The 17,367-nt window shown below is 34.9% G+C and overlaps 4 protein-coding genes across 4 annotated transcripts; 3 read left to right on the top strand and 1 right to left on the bottom strand.

The window, feature by feature from the left end:
* The first annotated feature begins 1,763 nt into the window (after window positions 1–1,763).
* On the top strand, window positions 1,764–4,346 carry LOC133797713 (upstream activation factor subunit UAF30). Its single transcript, XM_062235726.1, has 3 exons — window positions 1,764–1,950; window positions 3,331–3,530; window positions 4,017–4,346. Exons 2-3 carry the CDS (start codon window positions 3,357–3,359, stop codon window positions 4,143–4,145), a joined length of 303 nt encoding a protein of 100 aa, XP_062091710.1. The 5' UTR covers window positions 1,764–1,950; window positions 3,331–3,356; the 3' UTR covers window positions 4,146–4,346.
* Window positions 4,347–4,467: 121 nt separating this feature from the next.
* LOC133797712 (uncharacterized protein At5g39865-like) lies at window positions 4,468–6,365 on the top strand. Its single transcript, XM_062235725.1, has one exon. It carries the CDS (start codon window positions 4,936–4,938, stop codon window positions 6,121–6,123), a length of 1,188 nt encoding a protein of 395 aa, XP_062091709.1. The 5' UTR covers window positions 4,468–4,935; the 3' UTR covers window positions 6,124–6,365.
* A 3,450-nt stretch (window positions 6,366–9,815) lies between these two features.
* Window positions 9,816–13,421, top strand: LOC133797711 (uncharacterized). Its single transcript, XM_062235724.1, has 10 exons — window positions 9,816–9,972; window positions 10,168–10,297; window positions 10,662–10,722; window positions 10,802–10,934; window positions 11,162–11,285; window positions 11,499–11,555; window positions 11,660–11,756; window positions 12,142–12,349; window positions 12,800–12,860; window positions 13,185–13,421. Exons 1-10 carry the CDS (start codon window positions 9,878–9,880, stop codon window positions 13,233–13,235), a joined length of 1,017 nt encoding a protein of 338 aa, XP_062091708.1. The 5' UTR covers window positions 9,816–9,877; the 3' UTR covers window positions 13,236–13,421.
* A 116-nt stretch (window positions 13,422–13,537) lies between these two features.
* Window positions 13,538–17,338, bottom strand: LOC133797710 (uncharacterized). The gene is made up of 3 exons (XM_062235723.1): window positions 16,734–17,338; window positions 15,020–15,862; window positions 13,538–14,900 (listed from the first exon to the last, which is right to left on the bottom strand). Exons 1-3 carry the CDS (start codon window positions 17,067–17,069, stop codon window positions 13,830–13,832), a joined length of 2,250 nt encoding a protein of 749 aa, XP_062091707.1. The 5' UTR covers window positions 17,070–17,338; the 3' UTR covers window positions 13,538–13,829.
* Window positions 17,339–17,367: the final 29 nt, after the last annotated feature.

Raw genomic sequence — 17,367 nt, 5'->3', positions numbered from 1 at the left:
AGTTATTCTCCTACATATATCCCGAAAAGCAAACTAATACCATCATACATAATCCTAAACCAAACTTTCCTCCACTCATAATAGCGGCAGACTTCTCCGACTTCGGCCCATTATTCTCCGGCGAGTGGCGGCCTTCTCCAGTCGGTGATGGAACTACTGGACTTGGAACCGGAACATAAGGTTCATCATGAGATCCATTATTATATGGTGGCGGCGAAGACGGCGGGCTTCTGACAGTCGTTGGAGCCGGAGAAGGTGGCGACGCCGGTCGTACTGGCGCCGGCGACGGAGGATAGGTTACAGGACAATTATGTACGGCAATGGCGATCTTCTGGCCGAGGTTGCAGTAGTTTGACAAATTGCAGATGAAGTAAAGCACACCTGGCTCTGTCAGCGAAACGATTGCTGGTCCGCCATAGTAGATCTTGATAGGGCTCCAAGAGGTGCAGCTCTCGTACTCTTGTCTCGTCACTTGGATCACGTTGTAACGCCCCGTTTCGAAGTCAAAAACTGTAAAGAAAATATATCAATGCATATATATGGTTTGAATATGATGATGAAGATAGCGAAAAAGGGAGATACCGAGAGAGTCGCCGAGTTTGAAGAAGTGGGTGGAAGACCAGTTTGAGTAGTAATCAGAGAATGGAGGGATGGTCCAGAGCGAATCTCCGACCCAGTATTGTAGCCCAGAAGGTGGTGGGAGTGGTGGCGGTGGTGGTGATGAGGAGCAACCGAACGATGGAACTACAGCTGCTATGATGATCGTGATTGTCACTACAACCGGAGTGAACAAAACGACGTAGTTTTGATGAAGCACAGCCATATGTTGCAACTTAAAGTGATCGAATTGGCTAGCTGCAGAGAGATCGATGGAGGTTTCTTTTTTGGTGGGTTGATGAAGAAATTTCATGTAATGGGAGATGATCTTATATAATTGGTCAAACGTACTACGGTTTTAACAAAATTAATGCAGATATATATGTTACTTGGAATTTTGGTCAATGTAAGTGTACGTTATATCATATGTTATTGCTATTTTAAGGTTAGTCTACTTAAATTTTGAAGGATTTGAAACCATTATATTTACTTTTCCGGTAAAAAAGTACCCTTATAAAAATTCAAATTATGAATGAGTTTAGGTGTACAACAAATTCTATATTGATGGGGCCAATTCCCCTGTTAAAAAAAAACCCATATTGTGATCAATGATCGGTCATAACTAGTGATATATCGAGTTTTACGTTTTAGATCTAGAAAATTCTGAAGAAAAAAAAAACATCATACTTTTATTCTAGATGTGTAAATTAGTTTATTAAACTTTTAAGAGTTTAAGTTTTATATCATAAAAAACTATCTATCACTCATTTGATTTTAGTTTTTATAGATACTTTAAAAAAAAAAGAAAAAATATGTCAAAGTTAGGAAAGTTTTTTTAAAAATATTTAGTGGTGATGATGGTTTTGTAGTAGCTACAATAACCCTCAAAATCAAAGAATGACCCAAACAAGAAGAGTAATGAATGCTAAAAAAAATAAGAATGATACTTTTAGCAATCAAACAAATATTATTTGGAAATATGATCCTAGCCATAAACATCCAAAATTTCTTTTTTATTTGTAAAATTAATACGAAGGGAAAAGAAAAGTATGAAATTTTAATTATATTTTAAATTATTTTTGCTTCTTTATTTTTCTTTAAAAAATAAAAGTTCTAATCAAATATTTAACAAAAATTTGGGAGAATCTAAAGTCTTATTGTCGTGAAGAGTATCCCGGCAAATTTGTAAAAAAAAGGGCTACCATTCTTCCAACTGTGCCGGCCTCAACCGCAACAACCGACAATCGGCGACAGGGACGGCAGACATTCTCTCGTCTCGCGTCTCGAACGCCTCGACCTCTCCCTATCGCACAGGCAGCCGTAGCAACCCTCTCTCGTTTCCGCCCCTCTCTGGTAACGCTGACTTGCAAATTTGATTCTTTGTATTTATGTAAATGTATGCGTATGTATATATAACACGATAGAACTGCTATGAGTTGTTTGTATTCATTAAATTAGATCAGAGGTGGCCGTGATTGTCCACAAATGTCGAACCACTGCTTAATTTTGAAATATTGTATTGGCTGTAGATGACCACTTTGTTGAAATATCTGTCTTTCTTTGACTGTGATGCCCAATTAGTTGTTGTGTTTCTTTCATTTGGGTTGTAGGAATGAAGTTTTTTCTGACTATGATGTTGTTATAGTTAAGGTGTTTGGTTTAATGTTTGAATGAAAAAATGAAAGCTAATGTTATTGTTTTGGCAACTTTACACGTGAGAAAATTGAATGTGTATTCTTAATTTGGATCATGAATTATAACTATACATGTAATATGACTTATTAATTTTAGATTGTGGTTTTTTTTTCTTAATATATTAATAATTTTTTTAGTTTACCAAATGGGCCAGCAGATTCCCGTCCCAGTCCTCACCTTGGGGAATATGTGGGGACAGGATCGCAGGGATGGGGAATGCAATCCCTGCACATTTTCCATCCCTTTGACATCACTAATAAGTGAAGTGAGTTGTGTGGAATGTTGCATACCAGATGTTTGATTAAAGTACTCTGAATATCCTTTTGTTTTTCTCAAACCCAATCCTTTCTCTTTTGTTTTGTTTAATGGTAAAACAACACGTATTGTCGGGTGGGATGTCGTTGTCCTTTTTATTTAGCTTTGCCTGCTTTTCAATTTTCCAGGGAAAATTAAATTGTGTACAGCTTAGTTGAGTTGAAACTCCGTTTTTACTAGTTTTCCGCTGGTTTCGATATCTAACATAATTTTACAATTTCTATGTGAGAAAATGGGTTGTTACTGTTTTAAAGATTAGTCTGTTTAATAAGCCGACAATGTTATTGGATGCTACTTTGTTTTTGAGTCTGCTGTCTAGTTGATTTAGAAAGTGATACAATTTGCGATTTAAACTGCTTATGATTTTAGGTGATTGAATGCTTTCTGTTCAATAGGGAAAATTGTTTCCGAAGCTATTTAGAGATGGAAACTGAAGTTTGAGTGCTATTTCTAGATCATGTTGTATGATTAATGACTACTTGAGACAATCATTTCATTCCGCGACTGTATATCCTCTAGCAAGAATATTTTCCCTTTTTTAGTAAATGATAAAAAGTGGTGTTTGAGTACAATTCCAGCTCATGTAATTTGGTGATATAGATGAATACTTTAAGATTTTATTCTCATTATGCAATTTCAATGATAAAGATGACTTTTTATTGTGTTTTTCATCGAGAGTTATAGTGGAAGCATCGAAGTAACACTTCATTCTTATTGTCTCAGAGAGATCACAATCAAGTTTGTGAACTATGTTACCACCGCGGATGAAGCAGGCCATCACAGATAACCCAAAGAAGCTGGCAAACTTGATTGATCTTGTAAATCTTCCTACGCCATTAAGGGAGTTTATGGGTCAGTCTCAGACTTCTCGTCTTGGTTGTTTCATGCGTGTCTGGTCATATATCAAGGAGAACAATCTTCAGGTTCTTCTATTCTGCACTTCTTTTCTTTTTCTGTTCGTAGTGTCTTGGTGTAAACCGTGTAATGATGGGCAACAAAGAAAATGTTTATGTTCTATTATCAACTAATAATTTTATGAATTTTCATTTTTCCTTCGTTTCAGGAACAAAAGCTTTATCTAACATATGCTTCTCTTAGCATACATGTGTCGTGTTACTCTAAACTAATTGATCTTTGAGCGCCTGTAAATTTTCAAAATATGGATTCTTGTAAAATGAAAGATGGGGTTGTCTGGTTTATAGCGTTTTGTCAAAATCTTTTTGTATCAACCGTTAATGGGTAGTTTAGATAGAGTCTAATCATTAGTGTGCGACTGAGTAGTTTTCGTTTCTGTTAAATATATATCAGACACTTGGAATTTCTCTACACATTCATTTGATTCAATTTACAATGATGTATTAGGATGAGAATTTTATATAAAAGAAGCTAAACTCAATTTTTCTTCTTAGGATCCCAACAACAAGAATGTGGTGAATTGTGATCAAAAGCTGAGGAGTATTTTATTGGGCAAGCCTCAAGTTGAGTTAGTTGAGCTTCCTTCACTGATCAAGCTCCATTTTCCAAAGAAATCAAGCTAAATTGTCTATTTACTATTACGTGCCTTCTCCACACTCCCCAAAGGTGTCTCTCAAGCAAGAAGCTTCCGATAACCCTCAAATTTTGCATGTTGTAATAAGATTTGTATTTTGTTTTCATTCTTAGTTTTGTAAGAAATTAAAATTAGTAATTCGCTACTTTATTTTCACCACTTTTGTAATGAAAACAAGTCAAACCTTTTTTTTTTTAAAAATACTTATCAAGGAAAAAGTACAGTTTCTTTAAGGGGCTAAAACCAAATGTCTTAGGGAAACTTTGTCATGTAAAAAAAAAGAGAAAAAACTCTTAAATTCTAGTAGGCCAATCTAATCAATTATGACCGTTACCCTTAAACTTTCCCAAGCCTAGCTATTTCGATCAACATTTGAGCCATTATGTATTTTCAAGCAACCTCTAGAAATCACACGTGTGTTATAAATATTCACTCATTTATATACTTCTATTTATTTTTTACTTTTTTGCCTACTTGGCTGTATTCTAAAATGTTTACGTAATGCTTATCCTGATTCGCATCTCATAGGATTCCTCCTCTGTCCCAAAAACACTACGCCTTGGAGTTTTAAATTGCCTCTGGCTAAGTTTCTAGCCGTTGGAACCAAAATTTGGACAGCACAGAACTGCGTCTCTTCTTCTTCTTCTCCAAAGAATCGAATTTTACTTTCGTCCGATCTTGTTGGTATTTCACGAAAAGAAAGGGCATTTTTTCAGCACTGAGTTTCCCTTGCCAAGTTTAGATTTTGAAATCTATAGTTGGGGTTTGTGGCCAAGAAAATGAAGGGGGTGAAAGGAAAATTGCTCAAGAAAATCAAATCAATCAAACCCGCTGACTATCTTAAGCTCCAAGATCGAATTCTTCAGGTGAGTTTCTCAAATGGGTACGTAGATTCTTCTCCCAACGATGTCAATGTTCAAGCTCAGAGCAGGTTGAGTTTCGAAGGAACAGAGGAGAAGAAAATTAACCGGAGTTGCGTGGCAGTACAAGAGCCCGATGTTATCGATGTGGAAGAGCTGATGAAAGACCTTGAAGAAGAAGAAGATATGGATTTTGATGAAGATACAGACGACAAGGAGAACATCAGGCCACATTTGTCTACGAAGAACCCGTTTTATCTCAAACCCAATCCAGAGATTTCGATAAGAACAGAGCAGGGATTAAGAGAGAGAAGGGTTTCGAAAGATTCAGAACTGTCGACACCAGAGCCTGGTAATCACAGACAAACTGAAACAACCCCTTTATCGGAGATGGACATCTCGTCTTTCCGGCGGCCGGATTTGAACTCGCATAGCCTATTTGATCCGAGACTGCTCGCCGCATTTCATCAAGCGGTGTTGGAACATATCAGAATGAGCGAAGCGGAGAGAAAAAACAGAACTGAAGAAAAGAGCAAAGAAGAAGAAGAAGAAGAAGAACACGAGCCACCTTCGAAAGCTCCACGAATCGAAAAAGATGGTGATGGGGATGATGACCCTTTGCTAGAATTCGAAGAGAAGTGTCCACCGGGTGGTTCAGAGTCAATAATCTTCTACACAACAACACTGAGAGGGATTCGAAAGACTTTCGAAGGCTGCAGCAGCATACGCTTTCTTCTCGAGAGCTTTCGGGTACTGTATTACGAAAGAGATGTTTCGATGCACTTAGAATTCAGGGAAGAGTTGAGGATGATCTTGGATGGAAGAGCACTTCCTCCAAAGCTTTTCATTAGAGGAAGATACATTGGTGGAGCAGAGGAGGTGCTGGGACTACATGAGCAAGGAAAGCTTAGGCCACTCTTCAAAAGTGTCCCCATTGATAGGAGTGATGGCCCTTGTGAAGGGTGTGGAGGAGTAAGGTTCGTGGTTTGCTTCAATTGCAATGGCAGCCATAAGGTCATTAGTGAAGAAGATGATGGTAATGGTCAGTACCAAATTTGTCCCAAGTGTAATGAGAATGGATTGATTATATGCCCTCTTTGCTGCTGAAACACTTGGCTTTTTTTGTTCATTTTCTTCCTTTGTATCTACGATTTTCTTTTTCTCTTTTTTCCTGAGTTATTTTTCTATTCATATTCTTTTGATTCTTTCTGTGCTGGTTGGAGTACAATTTCTGGGGCATTATTTGGCTATATATATATACCTGTTTCTGTGGATTAAAGTCAGCTTCTTCCTTGTTCAATATGTAAAATTCAGAGTGAGCAATAAATGGAGAAGATTCCTTAAATTCTTTCTTCAGGGCTGAAAATGCAAATTTTTCCTTTACATCTGTATCTTTTTCTTTATCCATGAATAAAGGAGAAGTATATTAAGTGGGCAGGTGAGCTTTTCTGAGCTTCTATAGTGTGGAACCAATGTAGAATCTCTGCATAACGATCTACCAGAATCTCATTAGGGAAAAAACTCTTATAACACTTTCTCCTCGGCAATGAATACATTCAGGTAACCAAACCTTTCCATCCCTAAATCGTTAGTATCATTTTCCACATTCTTAGCACTAAATATTCTTTGTGAGGATTAGATATTGATACTTGCAACTTCTTAGAGCTAACTTCAACCAAAATTCTAATAAAAATCTAACTTTTGCATTATATTAGTTCAATTTTCATATTCTCTATTTTTCTCATCTCCAATTTAACACTAGAATTTCTCTTTTATTAAGAATAATTTGTACAAAAAAAATGTTAGATTGAAGTAAAATTTAAAAGAATATTTTAAAATTGTGTCTTAGTGTTTCATCAAATATAATGCAACACTATTTACATCCATTAATATATCACAATATTTAAAATTTCATTAGAGTGTGATTTAGTACAATTTTTGCACTTAGATACAAATTTAAAATATTATTAAAGATAACCTTAGTGTTTAACTATTTATTGAGATTAAATACACTTTATCTCAGAGAAAATAACAAATTGAACTTGCAGATTAATTAGCTCTAAAATTTAACTATTTATTTTCTAGTCTAGTTGTGATCTCTCTCTCTCTAAATATATCTTCTATATAATAAGTGTAGATAATGAGAATTTTTTGTTTTAACGATTTTTTATTTTTTTCAATGGTAATTTTAACGGAATATTCTTATATTGAACATAATATTCTTATATTTAACGATATTCTTATATTGAACAGAATATTCTTATATTTAACGGTAGTTTATAAACCATTAAACTTAAACTTAAATAAAATAAAATAAATAATTAAAAAAATTAAAATAAGATATTTTTGAGATATTTTACAATGATAATTATTTAAAAATAATAAATAATTAAACAAATTAAAATATTATATTTTTAAGATATTTTACAATGATAATTATTTAAAAATAACAAAATCATATGTTTTACAAGTTAAATAAAATTTAATTAAACTTAAACTCACTTATTAAAATAATAATATAATCTAATGTCGATTAGCAACAAATTTTTTTTAAAAAAAAAACTAGCAAGAAATTTAAATTTAAAATACATGTATAATATTTAATATTACATTAAACATATAATATATAATCTCTTGTTTTCACTCCCAAATTAAAAAACTAGAACAAATATAAACTTAAACAAAAATAAATAAATTATTTAATTAAAATATAATATGTATTTGAAATTGTTGACGCGGTTCTTCGCCAACAGGTAATTAAAAGAAGAAGAGAAATGAATTAGTGCTAAAAGTGAACCGAAACAGATATATGATCTTAGAGGATGAAAGAGGTGACCCAAGACACGTTTTTTAAGTGGTTCAAAGGTTAAAATCATTCTACTCCACTAGTCAATATTATTGATCTATACTGAGTATTTGATTACAGAGTATTTCTTACAAGAGATTATTTTTCCAACCCCTATCAACTCTCAGGGTCTCCATATTTATAGGAGAAGGCACCTAGAAGTTGGTAAGAAGGTCATCCCGTGACCTTCTTACTTGTCGTATCAATTCTGTGACATTCATGATTAATTCCTAAACCTGACACATAAGTGTGGTCAAATCAATAGGTAATGGGCCGCACGGGCCAACCCAGTCGTGGGTGTCTGAACACGCACGTTCCTGCTGCGTGTCCGAGAAGTCAGGGGGATATCAGACACGTGATGCCTGATATATGCACGTTTACCTTGCGTGTGTTGACTTCACAAAGGGTCACAGCCTCCATATCCAGCTCGTACCACGAGCTTCATACTTAGCTCGGTCTTCGACCTTCGGAATCCCTGCCCCGGCCTTGGGCGGTGAAGGCGAGCTCTTGGGGCTTCCTCGAGCTAAGAAGGCACGACACTACGACAGAAGCTCCGACCCTGGGGATGATCATGAGGTAATCATGGTTAGGCCGCAACTCGGCTTACTAATCAGCCCGTGGGAAAATCAGGGCGTACAGAAATTAATATAAATTTAATAAAAATAATTAATAAATTCTACCCACAAAATTAAACATGCATAATGCACATTACTTATATCTAGTATATATATATATCAACCAATAATCATATGAAAATTGATCTCAATGAGTAATGGACACGTATTTGGCTTATTAAATAAGGTATAATAATTTTACAAATAGCCTTATATGAGAAGTATTTTTATTAAAATAAAAGAATTATTAAAGAAATTATTTTTATTAATAATAATAAATGAAGGAGAGTGCATAAAAAAATGTTTTTAATACATGTTAGTGAAAGGAAGAGAATATGAGTATTTTTGTCCATTAATAATCATAATGATTTAGGCTATTTTGCTAAAAAAAAATTATTGGGATAATTTTTTAATCTTTAAAACAAAATGGGGCTATTTTACTCCTAGGCCCAATATTGCATAATATTAGTATGGCCTAAGAAAGGATTATTTATAAAATTGAATAGTTGGCATAGATAACAATCTAAATAATCCTAGAATTTAACACGAGTAATGATTTGTATGCATAAAATATACCAAAATATTACATATAGTTATATGACAATTTTTTTTTTATTCTAATCACATTTATTTAAATTAAAATTCATTGAATTAAAAATACTAACTATATTACTATTTATAATATTTTGATGCATATTTTGCTTTATATAAGTAAGATGCACATTTTATATTCTATTCTCCGTGTGACCTCATCTTAGTAATTAGTAAATGATTCCATAACAAGTTAATCATGACCAATATTGATTTTACTAGGGAACTAACTTAATCATGTCGACAAAAACTTAATAATGCAAAAACATGACTTTTATGAAAAGAATGACTCTATTGCTTGTATGATATAAGTTGTTGCAACTTTGACTAATATTTGCTGGTAAAGTCAAAAAATAGTTGACGCTAGAAACTCTAAAATTGCGACCCCTAAAATAAACTCTAAAATTGTGATACTATACCAAATATTTCAAGACTATATGTAGGTGAAGAATCTTATAGAAAAAATAAAATATTATTCAAATTCATAGGTAGACATAAGAATGTCCTGAACATACAATATAATACTTATAAAAATACATGAAAAACACAAATAAATGAGATTCATTTTAGAATTTGAACATGTGAATAAATTTTAGTTACTCTTTTACTCTATTATTTGTTGTTGTATTAGCTTAATTTCAATAAAAATACTTTTATTTTACTTTGTTAAAGAAACCCACATTACTTTGATTTAAAATGTTTGAATATAAAAAGAGAGAGAACAAGTGATTGGAAGGAAGAGAAAAGTTGAGTTGAAAAAGGAATAAAAGAATAAAAATTGATTGGAAAAAAAGGATGGGTTGACAGTAAAATGAATTATCATCTTCAAGGCTTCTTCAAAACTCTTCCCGTCAGCCTCAGCGCCGTACGGAACCACCGTTGCTTTTCAGTCCAATTCAGAACCAGGTTCCCCCTTTCACCACTCACCTATACTCACACTTTTGTCTTCTTCTTCTTATTATTCTAAATTTTAACCGAGAAAAAAAAAGAAAAGAAAAAAGATCTTGGTTAATAAAACTTAATACTAATCAATGTTGTATTTGTGTGTGTGTGTGTGTGTGTGTATATACACACAAATATATGCTTTTCTGGGTGCCATAGAATTTGTCTTGATAAGATAGAAATGGAGGAAAATTGTCTCTCTGGTGGTTCTGAGGTGGTGGTAGCTGACCCTGACATGTTAGCAAACAAAATCTCTGCTATTCGGATTGCTGGTTCTGCAAAACTCCAAGTAGTACCTTCTTGCATTCCCTTTACTATTTTGTGTTTTTGGGGTCCAAGATGTTTCATGAACATAGCTCATCTACAGGCAAAACAATGTTATAAGGAATATACATGTACATTTATATATTTAGAACATGCTGCATACTTTCTTGAATCCCATTTGTGTGGATTTGTAGATATAGATAGTCTTTTATCGATTCCTTTTCATAAGTAATTTGCTGTCTGAAGGTGAGAGTAGTTAATACAATGTTCATAATTGATTGGTTTTTCTTGTTAGTGAAAAATCTCCCAAACTATATGAATCTTATGATGGCTATTTTTTGGTGACTTTCTTATATTGTTGATATTTACTTATGGTACATTCATACCAGGTAATTGCAGATTTTGATGCCACACTAACCAAGTATTGGGTCAATGGTCGTCGTGGGACAAGTGAGTCACCCTTGTACTTAAATGGTTTACAATTCTCTATATGTTTGATTTGTTTCAGTTTTATTGATAACAACCATAGGCAGTCATGGCCTTTTGCGACAGGTGAATCCAGAATATGATATGAAGAGGAGGGAGTTGTATTATTACTATCATCCATTAGAATTTTCACCAACAATTCCAATTGAGGAGAAAACAAAGCTCATGGAAGAGTGGTACGCATCTCTACACACTCACCATTCTAAACAAAATAACCAAATTGCTTGTGTGCATGATGCAACTACAATAGCAGTATGGTTCAATAAGTCCACTAGGGTAAGCTTATAGTTACATTTTTTCATGAAGTATGCTGCATAAAAGTTCATGTTCCTTGAATGATAGATTAAATTAAATTTGGACAATCAAATTCAAAAGATTGAAATTGTCAATAGTATTGATGCAGGTGGGGAAAAACACATGCTCTTTTGATCGAGGGAGGCGTTACATATGATGCAATAAAGCAATCTGTTGCTGATTCTACAATTGCTTTTAGGGAAGGTGTTGCCGAACTACTTGAACTTTTGGAGGTAAAGCTTATTTTATGTGCACCATGTTTTCTGGATGGATATATATGCATCATAGTGAGGCATTACAACAGCAATTTGATCCTCTGATTTAATTGAGACTATATTTTGAAGAGTATATGTTGGCTACCCAAGGCATGATTATGAATCTCCAAAACAATGAGTCTCGTTTTATTTTTTCCCTCCTTATATGTTTACTGGTATTTGCTATCCCAGGAAAGAGACATTCCCGTACTTATATTTTCAGCTGGACTAGCAGATATAATTGAAGAAGTGAGTGATAAATTTTTCGCTTCTCAAACTTATAAACATTATATGTTTTAATCATGGACTGACTTGCAATTTGCTTTGCTGTCACTTATATTTCATAATATCAGGTCATGAGGCAGAAGCTTCACAGATCTTTCAAAAATGTGAAGATTGTCTCAAACCGAATGGTATTTGATGAAAATGGTTGTCTGGTATCTTTTAAAGGTATCAAATTCTTTAAAAAAATGATTAAAAGAGTTAATAATAGCGTTCCCCTTCCTTTGTGCACAAATTGTTTACACCGCAAGAAGTTTTACTTGGCCCAGCGTTCTGTTTAATAAATTATTACATACAATTTTCATTTTTTTCTGGCATGATACCAGCAAAATGTAAGAGTCAAATGAGAATAATATTGTTGGCGCTGTATTTGTGGCCTAATCAGTAGTGCTTACATTCATGATCTTTGTAACGATAGAAACATAGCACTGGCCTAACCTTCTCTTTCTAATGCTAGTATTTCTTATTTCTATCTATGCTCATTCCATTCATTATTAAGTGGTAAAAGATTAAGAGGGAGCTCATGATTTGTTCTCACTAATTTTATGTACAGGGAAGACAATTCATACTTTAAATAAGAATGAACACGCTCTTGGAATGGCTGCTCCTCTTCACAAAAAACTGGGTGATGTAGATGAACAAACTTCTGACAATTCCTCAGTTAAGACGAGAACCAACGTGCTGCTTCTCGGTGATCACCTTGGGGACCTGGGAATGTCTGATGGCTTGAACTATGTGACCAGAATTGCCGTGGGATTTCTGTGAGTAAATTTGATTATCCTATACTAAGCTATTTAAGTCTCTTCTTTTTCAGTTACATGCAATATGTTTTACTCCTTTATTGAGTTATAAAATTTCTACAATGTGAGACAGTCCATCAGCGAACCAGAAACGCTGGTTGTTTATTTTCCTTGAACAAAGAAAATGAGCAGAATTCATTACTCAAAACATATTTCCAGTTTTATTTTGGTATTTATAACTGCATCTGTTGAGAGCTCTTATAACACCTGTCTTTGCTCTTATAACCACTACTGACATTCAAAGACAACATGGGCATGCATAACTTTGGCTTTATATGACTAAGCTGTGTTCTGTCTGTCCTTTTTACCGTTTTGAGAATTTCAACAAATTAGAACTACTTTGTACTTTTACATAACATTGATTCTTAAAAAAACAAAATCATTGCTGAACCCTGTTACTTGGTGCTTCAGGAATGATAACGTTGAGAGCTCTCTGGATACCTACCGCAATGCCTTTGATGTTGTTTACTTGGTAAGTTAAACATCATTGCTTAGATCGTGTGCTTGTCTTAAAGAACTCACTTGCCGTGAGGGATGCAATAATGATGTTTTATATAACAAACTTGATTATGTTAATGTTACTACTCTACCTAGCAAGATAATACACATTAATTTGTAACAACCTGATAAACTTTTAGGCAAATGTTTTATGAGGTGAGCTTTATCAATCCGTGATCTTTTTTATCCTGTTTAATACATGGTCCAGTGCTTACTTTTCTACTATCTACACATTTTTTGTTAGCTAAAGTTCCACAATCAGCTACAATTTCTAATTTTATGAATACTTTGATTGCAGAATGATGCACCTATGTCCGGGGTTGTCAAACTTGTTTCTCAGCTGTGCTAAATTTGATGATGTACAAAAAGGTTCAACCAACCCTATGACCCCCAAGTGAAATAGCTTTTTTTTTCTTCCCTTTTTTCAATCCAATGTGACATTGGCGCACAGCTCATTTCGATGGGAACTTTGGCTTGCCCTATCCAATCAGAATGTTTGGGTTAATATTATTAATAAGTAATCTTAGTTATATAAGTTGAGTAACTATTTTTATATTTCGTCTTCGTAAGCACAGTCAAAAAAATGTTAAGAGTACCAAAATTACAACCTAAACCAGCAATGATTGCAAATATGAGGTTTAAAGAAACTAATGATCTGAAAATCTTTTAATTTAAGTTATCATCCCACATTAGAGATGGTAAATTCCAAAGAGAACGAAGTACAAACACAAAACTACCCTATTTACCTAAACTTAAAAAAGAAAGGCTTACTTACGCTTCTTCCCATTCTTACAAACAGAAGTGGGGAAGCCCCTGTACACTTGCTCAAAAATAAGCTTCTCACTTTTGACCCGTTTGCCTCAAAGACAGCAGGACAAACAGACAAACAAATGAATTAGGAATGCAGAGTTATTCTCGATAAGTTAAAGGGTCAACCCACCTCCTATGCAACAACCATTGCCATTGGTATTGTTGGAGCTGTGACTTCATTGGCGGAAGATTCAGCAGCTGTGGCCTGTTGTAACTTAGTGTAGTGAAATTCAATCTGTAACCGGTGATGAATCGGTGTCGATGCCATTAAACCCTTCTTGAGATCAACCTGCAATTCCCTTATTGGGATGGCAGCCAAGAAGCTCTTGATATACTCCTTACATGATTCTTTGCCTCTGCATACAACTTCAACTTCTTTATTGTCATTCCCCATCTCATTCATTCTCTCCGGCTGACTCTTTTCAACTTTAGGTTCCTTGGAGTTTTTTGAGTGTCCCTTAAAGCTGCCAGGTTTTCCATCTAATTGTTTCTTCTCTTGAGGTAGTCTTTGGATGGTTGTGTCTTTATCAAATTTCAGAACATAAGCCTGATTACACCCCTCAAAAAGCCTCTCACCCAAAGTGTCGATTATGTAGTAAGTGTCATGCTCTACCTTTAGGACAAAGAAATGGTCATTCCAGCTTATGATATAGATGCTGGAAGACTCACCATTGCATGGTAAGTCTGATGCCAAGCGACTGATCTCGTCCCACATGCTATCAAAGGACATAACACCATTAAGGAAGTCAAGTTCCCCTTCTTCAAGTCCTTCAGGATGGAAGAAACCAATAAATGATTTCTCTGGAACAACAGTGAGAGGCCGAACTTTAGCTTGCAGGACTGTCTCGAGATCAAAGTGTCTGTCTGGGAACCGTTCAATGTAGTCCTTGTTCTCACAAAGATTTCTCCATTCTGATGATCCATCTCTAATCAAGCTATTGAAATCAGACTTAATGGGCATTTCATCTTGGTTGGACTGCAACCAATCAGCAATGACAGCAACCAGGGCTGTACATGCACTCTCTCCTGCAGCACGTTCACTTCTTTGATCAATTGAAGCAAAAAATACTTGGGTCTGGAGCTTCATTAGCCCATCACGACTAGTTACTTCCTTGTTCTCCCAACTGCCCACAGCAAAACTATCCTCCCCAAATTCAGAAAATGATGATCGATTAGTTGTAGAACCACCTTCTGTTCTGTGCCACTGCAAGAAAGTTGTCATTTAACATATTAGAATCCTAGAAACATGTTATTGCGAAAGTTGAACAGCAAAAAAAGGACATGAATTACAAAAAGAAAAGACAATAAAAAGTTGTTAAGTACCCCTAAACTGGATTCATCAGAGGAGCTAAGCTGCCTGCGATCAAAATCAATATCATCCCCGCCCTCTTCTCCATAATGCTTTTTCAAAAGCGGCTCTCCCTTGGCTTTAGGAGATTTGCTAAGGTTCATTTTCCTCTTCTTCCAAGGCAGGATTCTACGCTTTGAACTCCCCTGTGATATCTGTTCAGAGACTGTCGCACTAGAGTTTTCAATACTTGAGCGAAAGGTATCAGGCTTACGATTACTGAAGTAAATTAAACACTCGTCTTCACCATTGACATTAGAATTGGAGTAAAATGATCCTTGAGCACAGTTTGCAAGCGCCAAAGTTTCATAACTGACTGACTGCCTGACACCAAAATCCTCGCTCTCCTCTGTTTCTCCACCAGCATCATCATCAAACGAATCTGTGTCAAATGGAGAATGGCTAGCAGTATCTTCACTTCTAATAGAGCTCCTGCCATCACTCCCATCTTCTTCACGGCGCGTCTTTTTGGCTTTTCCAGCCGACACATATTCTTTAAAAGTTTTCACCTTTCGCAGACCTGCCTTGAGTGCAGAGAACTCATCTCTTGCTGTTGTGAAAACTTCCAAAGAACGGGGAGACATAGGAAGAGGTGATGTTGGTCCTTGCGCTGCCCCGGAATGCTCTTGAGCAGTTCCTAGTTCTAGTAGGATAAGAGATAGCTGCATTGTGGGACTAGACTCAGAAGAACAACCAGGGACATTAAGAGGTATTTTGAGCCCAAACTCCTTTCCCTCGGTAGTAGAAGCATAATCTGCAAGGTTCAGTGATGAAGTTCCAAAAACAGGGGCCCTGTTTTTCAATCCTTGGTTCACACCCTAATGTATTATAAAAACAAATTAGTGATACTATCAAAGAAAGTAATGAAGACAAATTATATGAGCCTTATTAAACAAAAGATTGCTGAACAGGTCCATGGGAAGATTAAAAGTTTACAATCGACAAGAGGCTTAAGTTTAAAAGTGCCCCAGTGTTCAAATGAACACTTGTTTTAATTAATAATATTAAAGCAAAGAATATGCAAGATTATAGAAAACATAAAATAAAATAAATTATGCAAGATTACTAGCTTTAAGCCTTGAGCAATTACAGATAGCGATTGGGATAAAATATTTTTAACAGAAAAAAAAGTCCTTGTTTAGTCTAACATTCTTTTTTTTTTATAGATACTCTAATACTCTTCAAATGAATAGGTGTAATAATTCATACACTGAAAACAAGAAAGCTAACAATGTTACTATACTAGAGTAAATTAATATTAGATTCTTTTTTACTCTGTCAACCTCCATTACAGTGAAATCACTATTTTTCCAAATTTCTCGTCATAATCCTCAACTGATTCTTAAAAGATAATTATCATATGGGAAATTTTTTTTACAGAATCATATTCCAACCATATTTCCGATCATCTTGATATGTACCCAAAGCTACCATGCTCAAAATATTCCATGGGTACAAACAGAAGTTGAAAAAAAAATCAAAGAAATTTCGTCATCAATAATCAATATCATGAATATATCAGAAGAAACTAGCCCAGATGGTATGAACAATAAATCAGAAAAACCATATCAAAAACTCAGTTGTTAAAAAAAAAAGAGAAAAAAAGCAGATTCAAACCAACAGTCAAGACATAAAAAAAATCAAATATAACAAAATATGTGATCATATAATTTCAATATAGGGACTCACGTTAAAGAGATTAAAGGAGAGCTCCCATGGATAAAACACACCCTCTTTAGGACCCGAAAAGTTACAGACAGTCCGAAACTCCTCATCAAATTCCACGACTCCATTGTCGCTAACAGAGCCTTCTTTGCTCAAATTCTTCTTCGTTGAGCGCCTCAGAGACCCCAAAGCCATACCCTTTGGACCCTTCCACTGAACCTCAACGAAGACCCTTTTCTCTTCCCCATCCAACTTCACCAAATCAAGACCTTCAATCCGGCGAAACGACACCACTACTTCAAATTTCTTGGACCAAAAGAGCGGTGGCCATGGCGGCCATTTCATCATCTTCACCACCATTTTTGCCGAAAAATGAAAATAAGAAAACCAGACTTCTTCAATCTAAAATAACAAAATATAAAAACTACCTTTTGAGAAAAAAAAAATGACCGAGATAAAGGCGTTAACTGAATCAGAATCCGAAATTTGAAAATGGGTTTCTCACAAAATTTAAGGTTTATAATATAATGATCTCGGGAGAAGATGGTGTCAAAGAAGTTGATATGTGAATTGAGTGTATTATATGTGTGTATATATATAGTATGGATCAGATGATACCGTTCGTTCAGTGAGAAAGAAACAAGCACTTTAAAGAGAG

The sequence above is a fragment of the Humulus lupulus genome, chromosome 8 (assembly GCF_963169125.1).
Source record: "Humulus lupulus chromosome 8, drHumLupu1.1, whole genome shotgun sequence".
Taxonomy (NCBI): Eukaryota; Viridiplantae; Streptophyta; class Magnoliopsida; order Rosales; family Cannabaceae; genus Humulus; species Humulus lupulus.
Note: the sequence above shows the minus strand (reverse complement) of the source record. Positions and strands in the feature narration are given on the sequence as shown.